This window comes from Hemiscyllium ocellatum, chromosome 16, assembly GCF_020745735.1.
Source record: "Hemiscyllium ocellatum isolate sHemOce1 chromosome 16, sHemOce1.pat.X.cur, whole genome shotgun sequence".
Lineage (NCBI taxonomy): Eukaryota > Metazoa > Chordata > Chondrichthyes > Orectolobiformes > Hemiscylliidae > Hemiscyllium > Hemiscyllium ocellatum.
This window is the reverse complement of record NC_083416.1, coordinates 75979211-75996669: the sequence shown is the minus strand read 5'-3', so window position 1 is coordinate 75996669 and position 17459 is coordinate 75979211. Positions and strand designations below refer to the sequence as shown.

General features: G+C 43.5%; 2 protein-coding genes across 5 annotated transcripts in view; both read left to right on the top strand.

The window, feature by feature from the left end:
• Positions 1-8596, top strand: part of pdgfrb (platelet-derived growth factor receptor, beta polypeptide) — a 131875-nt gene extending 123279 nt beyond the window's left edge. For all 3 annotated transcript variants that reach the window (XM_060837409.1, XM_060837408.1, XM_060837407.1), the window contains exons 21-23: positions 729-834; positions 1280-1524; positions 3850-8596. In XM_060837409.1, the coding sequence (XP_060693392.1) occupies positions 729-834; positions 1280-1524; positions 3850-3985 (487 nt within the window). In that variant the 3' untranslated portion in view covers positions 3986-8596. The remainder of the gene's footprint in view (positions 1-728; positions 835-1279; positions 1525-3849) is intronic.
• Positions 8597-11517: 2921 nt separating this feature from the next.
• Positions 11518-17459, top strand: part of dele1 (DAP3 binding cell death enhancer 1) — a 35322-nt gene continuing 29380 nt past the window's right edge. Inside the window, exons 1-2 of one of the 2 annotated variants that reach the window (XM_060837406.1) lie at positions 11518-11627; positions 16682-16802. In XM_060837406.1, coding sequence (XP_060693389.1) covers positions 11597-11627; positions 16682-16802 — 152 coding nt within the window. In that variant the 5' untranslated portion in view covers positions 11518-11596. The remainder of the gene's footprint in view (positions 11628-16681; positions 16803-17459) is intronic. The other variant, XM_060837404.1, reaches the window with a different exon arrangement.

The window sequence follows — 17459 nt, the reverse complement described above, 5'->3', positions numbered from 1 at the left end:
CCTCAGGATTTTGCTGGGCTTGACAAACATGGAACAGAAAGCCTGAAGGAGTGGATGGGAGAGGGGGGCTGGAGATGTCACCATATCTCATTTGTTAAAAACCTGTGGGCTGTAGGAAAAAGGTGGAGAGTAATGCCCCACAGTTTGCAGGGGGAGGCTACAGAAGGAGGGTGGCTGAGGAGCAGAGCAGCTAAGGAAAAGAGGCCTAAGTGAGTGGGAGGTTGAAGGAAGGAGAGAGTGCTGTCTGATGAGACTTTTCAAGGGAAGGGCAGACATAAGGAGAGGGAGTAGGAAATGTCAGATACTTTGGTGGGAGAGACTGAGGGAGGGATCCATAGTCAGAAGGAAAAACAACACTTTTTCCAAACCATCTTGGAAGGACAAGGGCAGCAAATGTGCAAGTTCCCCTCTGAATTACACTCCATCCTGACATGGAAATATATTGCTGTTCCTTCATTGTCACTGGGTCAAAATCCTGGAACTTCCTTCCTAACAGCACTGTGGGTCTTGGTGTACAACATGAACTGCAGTGGTTTGAGAAGGCAGCTCACTACCACTTTCTCCAAGACAATGAAAGTTGGTAACACCCACATCCCCAGAATATATTTGGAATACAATAACATACTCACGGGTCCAAAAATATTCACAATAACCTGACCTCCAAGCTGAATTTATAAGAGTTGCTGTTGGGACTTGCTTATAATAACTTGTGTTTGAAACTTTTACAGATATCAAATCATGCAAAAGTGTTGGAATGATGAGTTTGAGAAAAGACCTTCATTTTCAACTTTAGTAACCCACATAGGAAATCAGCTCAGTGAGGGCTACAAGAAGGTAACAATAATATTGAATGAAATGCACGTTTTATGTTTAGAATATTTCCTTGCAAGTTTTACTAGTAATGACATCATTCTTACATTGGACATCCAACTCAGAGCAGCTGCTCGATCTGCACTTCATCCGCCACCCTCGACACTCCCTCCCTCCATCACTGACACACAGTAGCAGCAATGTACCATCTACAAGATGTACTGCAGTAACTCGTCAAGAATCCTCCATCACCACCTTCCAAACCTGTAATCCATGTCTGGGTGGGATGTTTTTTCGAAGGTCAGTGTGGATTTGATGGGGCAAATGGCCTGCCTCCACATTGTAGTGATTCTATGAATGGCAAAATCTCCTTGATGGCGAAAGATAGAGTAGAATTTATCATGTGTCTTAACGCAGATTTATTTTCTGTTTGTTGTTCTCTTCTCCCCTGCTCTCACACCTTCTGTAGAAATATGCCCAGGTTAACCAGGACTTTCTGAAGGGTGATCACCCAGCCATAGGTCGCGCCGGGGCTAAGTTCTTCCAAGTTAACGACAACGTGATCTACTCCAACTGTACTGAGGGGCTGCCCAATGGCACCAATAATGGCTATATCATCCCACTGCCGGACCCTGAGCCCCATGAGGTGTCTGCAGACACTAGCAGTCCGATAGAGAACTCTCCGAGTGAGTCTGCTGCAGGAACAAGGCCAAGGTAAAGAACCATGCCAATGTTCAACAGGTCCTTGAAGCTTTGCAAGGTGATAAAATACTCAAACATTCAAACAGGCTTAAGTGAGGCCATTCAGCCCAATGTACCTATGCTGTCTCCCACTCTGCTGTACCATTCTCTATTTGTATAAACTCATTTATAGCTACTACTTTTTTTGTGATTGTCAGTAAAACTGTTTGCCCCACACTACTTTTGTAAATTCCAATTTCATCTTAATCACTATTTATCCATGCAACAACAAATTGCAATGGCACAGCACCTTTGACACAGCAGAACATTCCAAGGAGTATCATCAAACAAATTTGTCGAGACACGTATACTGATTTTCAGGCAGCTGATCAAAAGCTTGATTAAAGAGATTGTTTTGAAGGAACGTCTCAAAGGAGGAAAGAGAGAGGGGGAGGGAGGTCAAGGGATGGAAAGACTTATGGAGAGGATTCCACAGTTTTGGATGGAGAAATTCATGACAGCCAATGGTGGAGATGATTAAGGTTATGAATGGTCAGGAGGCCAGGATTGGAGTAAATCTGATGTTTGCAGGACTGCAACAGGTTACAGAGATAGGGAGAGGCAAGATCATGAAGGCATTCAAAGCCAAGAGCAAGAAATGGTAAAGTTGGGGTGTTGCTCCAAGACCCAGTGTGCAATATCAAGGACAAGAGTTGGTGAAATGAATGTTAATGTGTTAGGACAGGCATACAGCAGTGTGGGATACCAGCAGGGACAGCATTTAAGTAATCCAGCACAGAGAATTAAAGATATGAAAGAGGGATGGAGCAACAGATGAGCTGAAGCAAGAACAACGCGGGGCAATGAGAGAGGAGTAAAATGCACAGTCTTCATGACAGCATTAATATTTGGTTGAACACTCCTCTCTGGGTCAAATGGCACCAAGACTGTAAACAGCCACAAATATTTCATTTGGTAATTTTCAGGCTAAGTTAGTAGTTGGAATTCCCAGCTCTTGGCTTGAAGGTACAGAGGAACCTCAATTATCTGAAGGACACTGGTGGGGAGCATTTCTTTTGGTTAATCGAATGCCAAATAATTGAATGATGGATAACATAGTTTTGCCAAGCTTGGAACCTGCATCTTGCCGAATCGTCCAATATTTGGATAATCGAATGCCAGGTAATCAAGGTCCCTCTGTATTGAGTTAAGGCCCGTCTGTAGAAAATCCAGTTGACCCTCCAGTGCAAGACTGAAGGAGTGCTGCTCTGCTGGCCCCATCCTTCATAGGAAGCACTGCACTGACTGCCTTGGAGTATTGCATGCAATTCTGGTCTTGTTCCTATCAGAAGGACATGAAACTTGATAGGATTCAGAAAAAAATTAACAAGGATGTTGCCGGGGTTGGAGGATTTGAGCTATAGGGAGAGGTTAAATAGGCTGGGGTTGTTTTCCCTGGAGCGTTGGAGGCTGAGGGGTGACCTTATAGAGGTTCACAAAATCATGAGGGGTATGGATAGGGTAAATAGGCAAAGTATTTTCCCTGGGGTGAGAGTCCAGAACTAGAGGGAATAGGTTTAGGGTGAGAGCGGAAAGATATAAAAAAGATTTACGGGGCAACTTATCAAGTAGATGGTGGTACATGTATAGAATGACCTGCCAGAGGAAGTGGTGGAGGCTAGTGTAATTGCCAACACCTAAAAGGCATCTGGACTGGTATATGAATAGGAAGGGTTTGGAGGGATATGGGCTGGGTGCTGGCAGGTGGGCCTAGATTGGGTTGGGATGTCTGGTTGGCATGGACGGGTTGGACTGAAGGGTCTGTTTCGTGCTTTACACCTCTATGACTCTTGCAGGTTGATGGAAAAGATCTGATGGCATCATGGTTTCTCAATCAATATCACCAAGCAAAATATGCATTATTTGGTCATTATCATACTGTTATTCATGAGAACTAGCTATGCCCGATTGGCTATTGTGTTTCCAGTCATACAAGTGTTATTTTTTATTCACTTGTTGGACGTGGGTGTCCAAGTCTGAATCAGCATTTATTGCCCAAGCCTTTTTACCTTTGAGAACGTGGTCATGAGCTGACTTCTTGAACAATTGCTTTAGCTGTAAAATGTTGAGATTGTGAAAGGTGCCAAAGGTGCCATAAACTATTGTTTTCATTGAACTGCTCTGTTTATTGCCTCCTGACTGAACCAATACTTTCTCTCCTGTTCTTTGCAAACTTGTCTATCTCCCAAATTTGTAGGTGTTGGCCCTTTGAATGTTATTATTCAAAAGAAAACACAAACTCCATTGCTGAATGAGCAGAGATTACTGAGACATGTCCATTCTGTTCTCATCTTTCAGTTCCCTTGTGTGTGGGGAGAATGGAGAGCTGGCTGACTCCAGTGATTCTGCTCCGGTGACTGAAGACCCTAAGGAGCTTGAGGTGGACACTGAAGCTGACACTAGTGTGCTGGACGTTGAGGACAGTTTCCTGTGACCTTCGCCTTCTGGAACTGCCTTCACTGCAGAACTTCCTCAGAACTTTCAACTTCACTTAAAATGCAAACTCTGTGAGAAAATCCCAATTCCATGCATTGCCTAAGCAATCCCTTGGGTAAAACAGTGTATACAATATTGGGATAATAATGTGAAAATCAAGACACAATGAGTTCCTTCTGTAAACATTTCTGTCATGCATGAACTATGCATTAGATTCTGAAATGTGCATCTGACCATTCATTTCACGTATTATTCTCTGGACATGAAATTGTCACCAGACCAGGATTTTGTATTGGGTTGCAACGTTTGAACAAAATTCCCAACTCCCTGCCCTACCCCCTCTTGTTTTTCCCCGAGATCTCACCGTGTTGAAATCAAGAGCAAGTGCATCATCTCCCACTCCCTGAACTCATCCCTTCCCACTTATCTCCAAACTGTCAGGCCTGTCTTCCCTCCAAACTACGTAACTCCATTTGTCCCTCACCCTCCTTTCCTCTTGCAATTTGTGAGCTTTTAAAACCTAGCTTTGCCACCAATACAACTCTGCACCCTGTCCGGTTGCATTTTCTGTCAGAGTCCTGCATTTGCTGGGCTTTGTGTCTCCAGCGAGATTTATCCATCTTCTTAAGAGAGTTCCAGTGCATCCCAATCTTCCCTGGTTTTGGAATCTGGGAATTTTAACTTGGCACTGAATTGGAGTGTTTGTCCAATGTTAAGATACATAAAGCTCAGCCCAGGACAATACTATAGAAACAATGAAGAGGTCACTGCGCAATTTGAGCTATTATGCAGTTTATATTAGACCAGACTATACAGTACTTTGAACCCACTGATCCAAATGAGGAGAAACCATTTTAATGCTATTTAACTATTTTAGTAGCAACTTGTCTTCAGAATGGCTTGTTTCTTCACAGTGGGACATTACTCTGGTTCAGGACCAGAGTTGAAATATTTTCAGGGCAACATCATACAGATAGAAGCCAGAGCAGTTATTAAGTTTGTGTTATATTACATTTATTGAGATTATTCCTTTCCATTACATTTTCACCTTATAAGTAGCAACTTTTGCACAATTGAGACTATATAAAGGAATTATTTTTTCTTTTTTTAAGCAAATATTTTACATATACTTTTGTCACGCCATTTTGTTTGTTTTGAAAACTTGCAGTCTTGTTGCTTCATGATGTTAATGTCTTCAGATGCTCTTGTCTGTGTGTGTGAGATGCAGGGGAGATTTAAACATAATCTCCCTGAAAAATGAAACAGTATTAATATAACTCATGCAGTTAAACCATCAAGAATCATAACCAAGACCACAAGTAGGGGAGGCCTCCGATTTCAGCAGATGAAAGGTCATTTTAATTTTTCTGGACCAAAGATTCCTGAAGAGAGTTGATGATTAAGGAGTGTGGATATGCTGAAAGGGAAGCAAATGAAATGAATTGGAAGATTATGCTGATAGACTAACAGCAGTTTTTGATGAGGATTAACTCCAGCATGGTGCACTGGGCTGAATGGCCTGTTTCTGAACTGTATATTCTTGGAGAATTGCATTTGTTCAAAAATAACTCCATTCCATTTTACAGGGGAACAGTCAGGAATGGGAAAAACATCCATTCAAAGATTGTTGACTTTTCTGTGAGCATTTGTTGGCAATTATTTGGAGTTTAGTCTGTGGCTGTTCTCACTTGGTTATTTTTAGTTTCCTGTGCATCTTGCTTTAAACTTGCCTTATTTGCTGTTCTTTTTCATTTGTTTCATCTGTGTGTGGATGGAGAGGATGTTGTTGAGACACCCACCACCAGCAGTGACAAGCACTGTCTGAGAATAGCTCCACTGAAGTTTGACACTGACTAGACCTCCCTCTATCCTAGCACTGGGTTTCAGCTCCCACCTGGAAATTGGGATTGATAGATTCATAGCATCCCTCCAGTACGGAAGCACACCATTCAACCCAATGAGCTCACACTGACCCTCCAAATAGCACCTTCCCCTCTCCCCCTGGGTGTACCATGGCCAATCCACCAAACCTGCATATCTTTGGGTTGTGGGAGGAAACTCACACAGACAAGGAGAGAATATGCAAACTCCACACACAGTTGCCCAATGCTGGAATCAAAACCAGTTCCCTGGTGCGGTGAGGTAACCGTGCTAACCACTGGGCCACCATGCTGGTAGATATTGTTAGATAGGAGTGTTAGGGATTTATGGAACCAAGGTAGCTCAATACACTTGAGATATACCCAACAGCCATGATCTAATTGAACGACAGGGAACTGAATGACATCCTCCTGTTTGTTCTTTCTATGTTTTGATATTCTCCATTGTCATAAGACATAGGAGCTGATATAGACTATTCAGTGCATAGAGTCTGCTCTGTTTCTCAATGCGATCATGCTGATCTGATAAACCTCAACTTCACTTTCCAGCCTCTTCCCATAACCTCTGATTCACTTACTGATTAAAAATAGGCCTATCTCAGCCTTCGGTCCAGTTAGGGATAGTCTTTTAAAATGGGTACACAACCCTGTAGACCTGGGTTGAGTCTCACAAGGCTCTTAGAGTCAGAGAGATGTACAGCACGGAAACGGACCCTTCGGTCCAACCCGTCCATGCCGACCAGATATCCCAACCCAATCTACCTCATCCCATAAGTGAGTATTAGATTCCAAATTTAAACAAGAGTGAGAGATCAATGTGCTAACTCACTATACCATCTGGCTCTCTAAACTGCAGTTTAAAACTGGGTCACTCATATTGATCCTTACATCTTCCGAACATGCCATTGTATCTTTCATGATCATTACTTTATTGAAAATGTCACAATAATAATTCAACTTCACCGGTCACGTGTGTGCGCGTGCATATGCATGCATTTTAAGTAGTGATGTTATGGTGGGAATTAAATTACATCCTTTCTCCAGTGGGTACAAAGGGTCTTTTTATTTATAAAGAGCTTAAAAATACAGGGTAGACTATTTTGGACAGAGATGAGGAGAAACTTCTCCCAGAGAGTGGTGGCTGTGTGGAATGCTCTGCCCCAGAGGGCAGTGGAGGCCAGTCTCTGGATTCATTTAAGAAAGAGTTGGATACAGCTCTCAAGGGTTATGGAGATAAGGCAGGAACAGGATACTGATTAAGGATGATCAGCCATGATCATATTGAATGGTGGTGCAGGCCCAAAGGGCAGAATGGCTACTCCTGCACCTATTGTCTATAAACAGCTGCAGCTCAGAAGTAAGGTGGCCATTTGATCTATTTTCTCCAGATTGTTTTCCTGTGATTGCAACTCAGCCAGTATCAGTGCTCCACCTTTCCCTTAGCCCTGCAAAACTTCACTTCTGATAATGATCCAATTCTTTTTCAAAAGCCACAATTGAATCCATCTCCACCACACTCTCAGGCAGTGCATTCCAGTTCTGAAGAATGGTTTCCCTCATGCTGCTTTGGGTTCTTTCATGAATCGATCTCCTGTTTGGCAATCCTCTGGTGAATGGCATTAGAACTCTTTGTATTGTAAAGCATCTTATGTCATTCTAACACAACATCTCCATCCTTGATGGGGTGCAATCCTGATAGTTTTATTACCACACCTTCCTATTCAAACTGTTCCATCCTAGTATGCCATTGGTTAATTCTACAGTATTGCTGTCTTCTGTTGGCAATTGGAAAGGGAACAAATTCCTTAGTGTCAGTTGTTTTAGTTGTGGCAGTTTGTGACATAGCCCTTTTACAGATTTCTTGCAGATTAACCTGTGCTATTTGTTTATGCTTTGGGGTAAAAGGAGAAACCTACAGTCAAGGAAACACTCTTTGGAGCTGCCCAAGCACACCACCTAGTGAGAGTTGGATTGAATCCTGCTCAGCAGTTGAGTAGACTGTCGATCTGAAGCGAAAAAAAAAAAATTGCCTGACAAATGCAGCAGTTCTGGCAACACCTGTGGAAAGAAGGTAGAGTTAATGTTTCAAGTCCAGTGAGCCTTCCTCAACTTGGTCAGTTATCAGGCAAGAAGATGAAATTATAACAAAGAAAAAAATGAACTCCATAGAGTCTTCATGTGTCGGCCTCACTGAGATTCCCCCTCACCCTCCCCATAAATGTGTCCCCCCATTGTTCCATGAGTCATTATGCTGAATTATGTTAAGTGTGACCCTCCAAACAAAAAACATTGATTGCAGTTGAAGAATTGGGGTTGTTGTTTGTGTCAATACAGGCTTAATACTGTCGCTTTTTAATCCTATCCTCCACTAACTAGTCAGCTTAAATTTCAGATAATCCAAAGGTTCAGGTCCTGCAAGAGCAAATTTAGATTGATGGTTTCTTTGCATCAACTTTAAAAGTGCACCATGAAACTGCCTTGCATTAGGTTTATTTATGAATGACCTAAAATGACTGTGTATGAAATGGGAAGTTTCATTGTGTTCACACAGATATTCTCTATTAGTAACGGTACAGATCAATATTTTTAAATGAGTTTTAACATTGAATGTTAATTCTGAATGTGCATATGTGTGTTGATTGTGAGAAGTATTTAGATGTGTGTGCTGGTCAGTAATGTACTTTTCATCTACCTTATTCACTATTAAATAAACATGTTATTTTCTAGCACTTTTCTGTTTCTCTTGATGTGTAAAGATTGATTCTGCAATGACCATTTGTGCACCTTTGTTCAATCATAACATGGTACCATCGGCATTAGCAAAAGCTGTCACTGCAGCAGATTGTATTTTCTGGTGCCTTTAATGTGTAAAAATGGCCTAAGTTAATTCACAAGGATGTAATCAAACACAAATTGACATTGGGTCAGCTTCACTTGTAAATAGCTCCTTGCCCCCAGTTTATCTGCACATTTCTAGAACTCTCAGCTACACAAACATGGTTTGTAAAAGGTATCAAATTCCTTGCTTTCAAAAGTTGCAGCTATCCTTGTAAATACTTGGTTTTAAACAGTTCTTTGTCATTTCATTCCAAAGTTTTAAAAAGCACCAAAAAAAACCCCATAAGAACATAAGAACTAGGAACAGTAGTAGGCCATCTGGCCCATCGAGCCTGCTCCGCCATTCAATAAGATCATGGCTGATCTTTTCACAGACTGAGTTCCACTTACCACCCCCCACTCCCATCCCCATCCCTCACCTCCATCCATGACACTTAATTCCTTTACTGTTCAAAAATCTGTCTTTGCCTTAAAAACATTCAATAAGGTGGCCTCAACTACTTTACTGGCACGGAATTCCAGAGATTCACAACCATTTGGGTGAAGAAGTTCTTCCTCCTCCACTCAGCCCTAAATCTACTTCCCCTTATTCTGAGGCTATGCCCCCTCATTCTAATTTCACTCACCATTGGAAACAACTTCCTTGCCTCTATCCTGTCTATTCCCCTCATTATATGTTTCTATAAGATCCCCCTCATTCTTCTAAATACCAATGAGAGTATAGTCCCAATCTAGTCAACCTCTCCTCATAAGCCAACCCCCTCAATTCTGGGATCAATCTAGTAAACCTCCTCTGCACTTCATCCATTACCAGTATATCCTTTCTCAACTAAGGAGACCAAAACTGTATACAGTACTCTAGGTGTGGTCTCACCAAACCCTCTACAGCTTCAGTATAACCCTTCATCTTTAAACTCCATCACTCTAACAATGAAGAAGATTATTCTGTTTGCCTTCTTTATTACCTGCTGCACCTGCAAAACCAACTTTTTTGATTCATGCACAATGACACCAGGTCCCTCTATGTAGCATCATGCTGCAATTTTTCACCATTTAAATAATAGTCTATTTTGTTGCTATTCCTACTAAAACGGATGACCTCACATTTACCAATATGTGTTCCATCTGCCAGACCTTTTCGCACTCACGTAACCTAATTACATCCCTCTACATATTTTGTATTCTCTGCACACTTTGTTCTACCACTCATGTCAGTGTCATCTGTGAACTTTGACACACACTTGATCCCCAACTCTAAATCATTGATGTAAATTGTAAACAATTGTAGTCCCAATACAACCCTGAGGCACATGACTGACTAGCCATTGATCACCAACCAGAAAAGCACTCATTTATCCCCACTCTTTGCCTTCTGTTAGTTAACCAATCTTCTATCCAAGCTATTACATTGCCCATAACACCATGTACCTTTATCTTATGCATCAGCCTTTTGTGCAGTACTGTGTCATATCTTTATGGAATTCCAGAAACACCACATTCATCAGTTCCCTGTTGTCCACCACCCTCATAATGTCCTCAATGAATTTTGATAACTTAGTTAAACATGACCTACCTTTCATGAACCCATGCTGCTTCTGTCTGATGGGACAATTTCTATGCAGATCCTCATTATTTCTTCCTTGATTATAGATTCAAGCATTTTCCCCACTGCAGAAGTTAAGCTAATGGCCCTATAGTAATCTGCCTTTTGTCTATATCCTTTTTCAAACAGTGGCATCACATTTGTTGTTGTCCAGTTTGCTGGAACCACTATCAGAATCCAGCAAATTTTGAAAAATTACCCCAATCGCATTTGCTATTTCCTCCACCATCTCTTTTAGTATCCTGGGATGCATTCCATCAGGGCCAGCACATTTGTCTACCTTTAGCCCCATTAGCTTACCTAACACTACCTCTTCAGTTCAATTTTAAAATTCCAGATTTTTCAATAATTTACATTCCACTTCTGACAATTTGCTGGGTAATTGTTGTGCTTAAGATACGTAAAATTGGAATACCATGGTTCAAAGTTTTCAATTGAAGCTGAAGAAATCTGTATAACATTGCAGAAGCGAACATCACAATTGGGTTATGTATTTGTTCTCTAACCTCTTCACAAGAATGTGGAGTTGTTGGCAAGGCCAGCATTTTCTGGAAATCCCTAGTTGTCTTTGAACCTGGTTGACTCTTAACTACCACCTAAAACGGTCCTAGCAAGGTATCGGTTCATGTGGGTCTGGATTCATACTTATGTGAATACAAGCAACAAACTCTTCCCTAAAGAGATATACATGAACTAGATAGGTTTATTCAACAATTGATGGTCACTAGGTTTATGAGTTGAATTTAAATTCCATCAGCTACCACGATGGGATTTAAATCCAAAGCATTAGCTTGGGCCTCGGCATAACGTTACCACCATGCAACAGTCTTCCCTGGTGTCTGTGGGTTAGGTATTTCCAAGTGAGTTTTTATCAGGAACACGTATGAAAGTATTTTTTCATCATCCTGTAACAAATTGCAAATCTCTGCAGCAGATGGGACTTGAACATTGTGATTTGATGTGGAAGGTGGCAGGGGAAAACCGTGAACAACCACAAAGTAGGGATTGGGATACCATAGAAAATGCTGGAGAATCTTAGTATAGCCGTGACATCAGTGGGGTGGGGGGGAAGAGGAGAGAAAAGGGACTATACTCCTTGGCATTTAGAGAGGTGTGAAAAGGCCACTTTTCATCATGGAGTTGAGACCCCGGATGTTGGTGGGCGGGCTGTGACGTCACTGTGAATACGGTCCGGAGGGAAGACGGCGGAGCGGACGTGGCGTGATGACGCAACGCCGGGTGAGCCCGTCCGCTGATTGGCGGAGAGGGGAGGCCGGGCTCGAGCAGAATGTGGAGAATAAAGGCCGCGGCTTGGAGAGGTAAGGGCAGGATCGACAGGCCCGGGGGGGGGTAGGAGAGACCGCTCAGGAGAGGGAGGGGAGAAGGGTAGGATGGGGGAAGGATAGAGAGGGAGGGGTCAGGATAGGATCTAGGATTGGGGTCTAGGTAAGGACACGACAGGACAGGAGCCTGGAGAGAGGAGAACAAGCCGGGGAGAGAGACTACTGATGGATGGGAGTGCACTCTGTGCAATCTCCCGGGTCTACAGACACCCCCCCCCCCTTACCCCCATGGGTGTATCCTACCCCCCCCTTACCCCCATGGGTGTATCCTCCCCCCCCCTTACCCCCATGGGTGTAACTTCCCCCCCCCCTTATCCCCATGGGTTATCCTTCCCCTTACCCCCATGGGTGTATCCTCCCCCCCCCTTACCCCCATGGGTGTAACCCCCCCCCTTACCCCCATGGGTGTAACCTCCCCCCCCCCCTTATCCCCATGGGTTATCCTTCCCCTTACCCCCATGGGTGTATCCTCTTCTCCTCTCCCCCCCCCCCCCCTTACCCCCATGGGTGAATCCTTCCCCACCCCTTACCCCCATGGGTGTATCCTCTTCTCCTCTCCTCCCCCCCCTTACCCCCATGAGTAAATTCCCCACCCCCACCCCCCCCAACTCAGGAGCAGTATCTCTGCCCTCCCACATCTCTATACGCCCCAGCCACCAAAGATCCCATCAGGGTATCACTGACCCCGGTGCAAAGCTTTGACCAGATGCCTCCGGTTTGAAAAGAGAACAAGTGGTCAGAGAAGGTTTTAGATTAGATTCCCTACAGTGTGGAAACAGGTCCTTCGGCCCAACTAGTCCACACCGACCCTCTGAAGGGTAACCGTCCCAGACCCATTCCCCCTAACTAATGCACCTAACTGTGTGGGCAATTTAGCATGACCAAATCACCTGGCCTGCATATCTTTGAACTGTGGGAAGAAACCAGAGCACCTGGAGGAAACCCAAGCAGACATGGGGAGAATGTGCAAACTCCACACACACAGTTGCCTGAGGCTGGAATTGAACCCAGGTCCTTGATGCTGTGAGGCAGCAGTGCTAACCACTGAGCCACCATGCTGCCCTTAAAGATCTATACCCTGCTCACACAGCATAGCCACATACAAAACACAAAGGACCTTCAGGGCAAGGTGAGACCAACCTGCTAATGTCAGGCATGTAGGTCATACACTCTGATGGTGGTCTAATAGAATCATGCAGTAAGTTCCTCCATCCATTCATAATACAGACCACAAGTGGCCTGCTCATGTTTATGGATACACAAAACAAAACATCAACTAGTTGGCAGTTACTCTGTGATTGGACAATCCTGAGTGTGCTAATAGCTATGTGAGCAGCCAATTCAGTATAATCAGTCAAATCAGCAACATTGCTCATTTAACCTTAGTACAAGTCAGACGTATTCGTATGCAGGGACCGATTCCCTGCAAACAAAAGCAATACATATAAGCTTTGTGTGTCTCTTAAATTACTTGAAAGTGTGGGGTATCTTGATTTTTCATAAGCCTTGGTCTATCTGAATTTACTCTCAAACCAATCAGCACCATTTCCTCCTGTAATGTAAATTAGATTAGATTCCCTACAGTGTGGAAACAGGTCCTGCAACCCAACAAGTCCACACTGATTCTCCGAAGAGTAAACCACCCAGTCCCATTTCCCTCTCACCAATGCACCTAACACTATGGGCAATTTAGCATAGCCAATTCGCCTGACCAGCACATCTTTATGGTGATTGCTTCAAAATTGGAATTCTTGTGTTATCCTGATGTGCAGGAAAAAGAAGCTTCTGTAAAAGTATTTATAGAGTCATAGAGATGTACAGCGCGGAAGCAGACCCTTCGGTCCAACCTGTCCTAGCCGACCAGATATCCCAACCCAATCTAGTCCCACCTGCCAGCACCTGGCCCATATCTCTCCAAACCCTTCCTATTTATATACCCATCTAAATGCCTCTTAAATGTTGCAATTGTACCAGCCTCCTCCACATCTTCTGGCATCTCATTCCATACATGTACCACCCTCTGCGTGAAAAAGTTGCCCCTTAGGTCTCTTTTATATCTTTCCCCTCTCACCCTAAACCTATGCCCTCTAGTTCTGGACTCCCCGACCCCAGAGAAAAGACTGTCTATTTATCCTATCCATGCAAGAACATGATCTCTTTACCTTGTCCTTCTGCCAGTGGAAACATTATCCACACTACTAAGATAAACAGATCAACATTTTATGCACTTCTGTTGAATTTCCTGTTAACTGTCTGTTTGAAGGAGAGCAATTATTGTTTTGTGTGTAGTATAGATAAGCAGAGACCCCTATGCGTTTCGTAAAACACATCTTTCTGGACTGAGAAGATTCTTCTTGCTACTTTCTTTTATGCCTATATTCCCTGTAATTCTACATTCCACCCAGTTTTAAATATTTTCCTGACCAGCCAGTTTTACCATAAGTTTATTATGGCAACAACTTATAGACAATTTTAAAACTAGTACTCATTAGCCAATGAACTTACTGAGGAAGCGTGTTTGAAAAAAAACAATTCTTCACCCTTCACTAAACTCTTCACTCAGCCAAAACGTCGACTTTCCTCCTCAGATGATGCCTGACCTGCTGTGCTTTTTCAGTACCGCACTTTTCGACTCTTCACTGAGCACACTTCTTGCAGTAAACTATACTTAAAGCACCTCTTATCCCCTTTGCACTAAATTCCTACTTTAAGCCAAATTCTCCAGTATTCTCACCTGGACTCTAGCTTGCCCTGGTGAAGTCTTCCTCACATTGACTCTTACTGATGATAAGCTATAAAAATCCTGTTCTTTTGTATGGTTTTACCATAATTGAATCCCCCACTATCAACATCCTGGGGGTTACCATTGATCTAAAATTCAACTGGACTCTCCACATAAACATTGTTAGATTACAAGAGCAGGTCAGAGGCTATGAATACTGCTGCGAGTAACTCACCACCTGACTCCCTACAATCAGTCCACTATCGACAGTGCACAAGCCAGGAACATAATGGAATACTCCCCATTTGTCTGAATGGATACAGCCCCAGCAACATTCAAGACGCTTAATGTCATCCTATTATAAAGCAACCTCCTTGACTGGCACCAGACCCACAAACATTCACTCCCTCCACCATCAATGCTCAGTAGTAGCTGTGTGTACTATCCGCAAAGGTGCATTGCAGAAATTCACTAAAGATCCTTAGACAACACTTCTAAACTCCCAGCCAGTTCCATCAAGAAGGACAAGGGCAGCAGATACTTGGAAACGCCACCATCTGCAAATTCCCCTCCAAGTCACTCACCATCTTGCCTTAGAAATATATCACTGTTTCTTCACTGTCATTGGGTCAAAATCCTGGAGTCACTTCTTAAGGACATTGTGAGTCAATGTACACCACATGGACTGCAGTGGTTCAAGAAGACAGCTCACGACTACCTTCTAGGGCAACTAGGGACAAGCAATAAACACCAGTGAGTCAACAAAGCCCACATCCCATGAGTGAATTAAAAAGAAACTTACTCCAGCTTGAAGTCAAGAACAAAGTGGTCATTTCTTGCTGCTGACTGCTGTTGTTCACAGGTCACCACCATATGTTCATCAGAATGAGACTCAGTCTCACAGCTATGACCCTGCAGGGCTTTGATATGTGTGCTGTATTCTCTTGGCTGAGCAGACTGTAAGGACAATGCCTCTACCTATATCCAGTAATTGAGACAGAACGCAGCTTACTAAAGCAAGGACTTTGTTATGAACTAGGGTTTGACAAACTTATTCATTGGACAGTGAGGGTTGTTGTGGCATAATGGTCGGCATGGACAGGTTGGGCCGAAGGGTCTGTTTCCGTGCTGTACATCTCTATGACTCTATGGTTGCATCTGTAGCTCTGGGCCATAAGATCCAGGTTCAAGCCCTACCTGCTCAAGAGATGTGTTCTAACATTTTTGTATAGTCTGATTTAGGTCGTCCCTCAATTAAGGAGGTACTTGCCCTGGAGCCTATACCTTGACACGAACCTGTACATGGAGCCTTTCAATGTGGTGAAGCTTCTATGCTGCAGCTACACACTGACCAGGAGACTTGCTCACTTTTACTACCTGTCATAGGTTTATCAGAAGGATTTGCATATTAATAATCTGCTTGGTCATGTCATGCCTTCCTTGGCAGTTGAGTCCAGTGTGGGACTTGAACATGGAGCTTTGGTTGAAGGGGAAGGGACACTTCCCCACGTACCACTTGTTTGTACTGGAGGAAGGGTGACTTGTATGAGTGACCTAGCTTACAGTCCATCTTAATTCAACGAAACAGCGAGAATCTTTACATGATGAATGTTTCTAAATCCTGAATTCCTCTTCTGTAGCATGGCTTTGGTGTAAACGACCAGGGAGTTACTCGGTTCTTATTAACACATACACAACGACACTACAAAGAGTGACTGATGTCTGTCTGTTGTTCCTGGTGGTTGCAACCTCTCTCTATGTGGTAGTACATAATCCTTACCACTAGGTGAGGATACTGTATTGTAATGAGAAATACCAGTCTTGCTATTGGACCAGTCCAAATCACATTGAATGGCCAAAGAAGTCTGCATTTGACAACTTGACCTCCATAATAATGAATTGTGTTGATGTGGATCAGTGGGTGACACTTTGAAAATACCATGAGTTCAAATCACAAACCAGAGCTTTGAGCAGAAAATCTAAACTGGCACATCAACACAAAACTGAGGGAATGCTGCAATGATGTAGGTGCTGTCTTCCAGATCAAGCCAAGGCACTGTCTGCTGTCTCAGATGGATGTAGCGGATCCTATGATACTATTTGAAGAAGAACTATCCCCTCCCACTGGTCCTAGGGCGATATTTATCCCTCAGCCAACATCCACTAAAATAAATTAACATGTTGGGACCTGGGAAAGCAGTGAAGTGATTCTGTCTTGAATTGTTTCAAATTTTGCACATTCACCAGGTGCTTATTCGCCATTTTCCAAAGGCTGTTTCATTTACTGGTTCGTTCTTCTTCCACTTAGTACTCCACCGTTGGTCTGTTACCGGCCCATCACCCTCCCTGCGCTTGCCTCCCACCCACTCTGCTGAAGATGATGTGATCAACTCCTCTCTGGTTTCAACTCACCCTCATTTCAAAAGCAGGTAAGTCATTAATCTACCTTGTGAGATTGACAGGTATTTCAAGGTGCAAATCAGGAGTATAATTGAATATTTACTTAGATGTTTCCTGGATGAGTACAGCTCCAACAACACTTGACATCTCAACGCCAGTCAGGACAAAGCAGCCTGCTTGATTGGCGCCTCCTGCATTTACCATTCACTCCATTCGTAGCTACCATACATTGTTTGCAGAGTTTTCCATCTACAAGATGCAAGGCAGCACAGTGGCTCAGTGGGCAGCACTGCTGCCTCACAGCACCAGGGACCCAGGTTTGATTCCCGTCTTGGGCGACTGTCTGTGTGGAGTTTGCACAGTCTCCCCGTGTCTGCGTGGGTTTCCTCTGGGTGCTCCAGTTTCCTCCCACAATCCAAAAATGTGCAGATTAGGTGAATTGGCCATGGGAAATTGCCCACAGTGTTAGGTGCATTAGTCAGAGGGAAATGGATCTGAGCGGGTTACTCTTCGGAGGGTCAGTGTGGACTTGTTGGGCCGAAGGGCCTGTTTCCACACTGTAGGGAATCTAATGTAAAAAAAAACAAGGTTGTTCCAAAGCTACTTCCAAACTCCTGACCTCTGCTGTTTAGCAGGACGAGGGCAGTAGATATACCCCAATCTTCTCCCCCCCCCCCCCCCCCCCC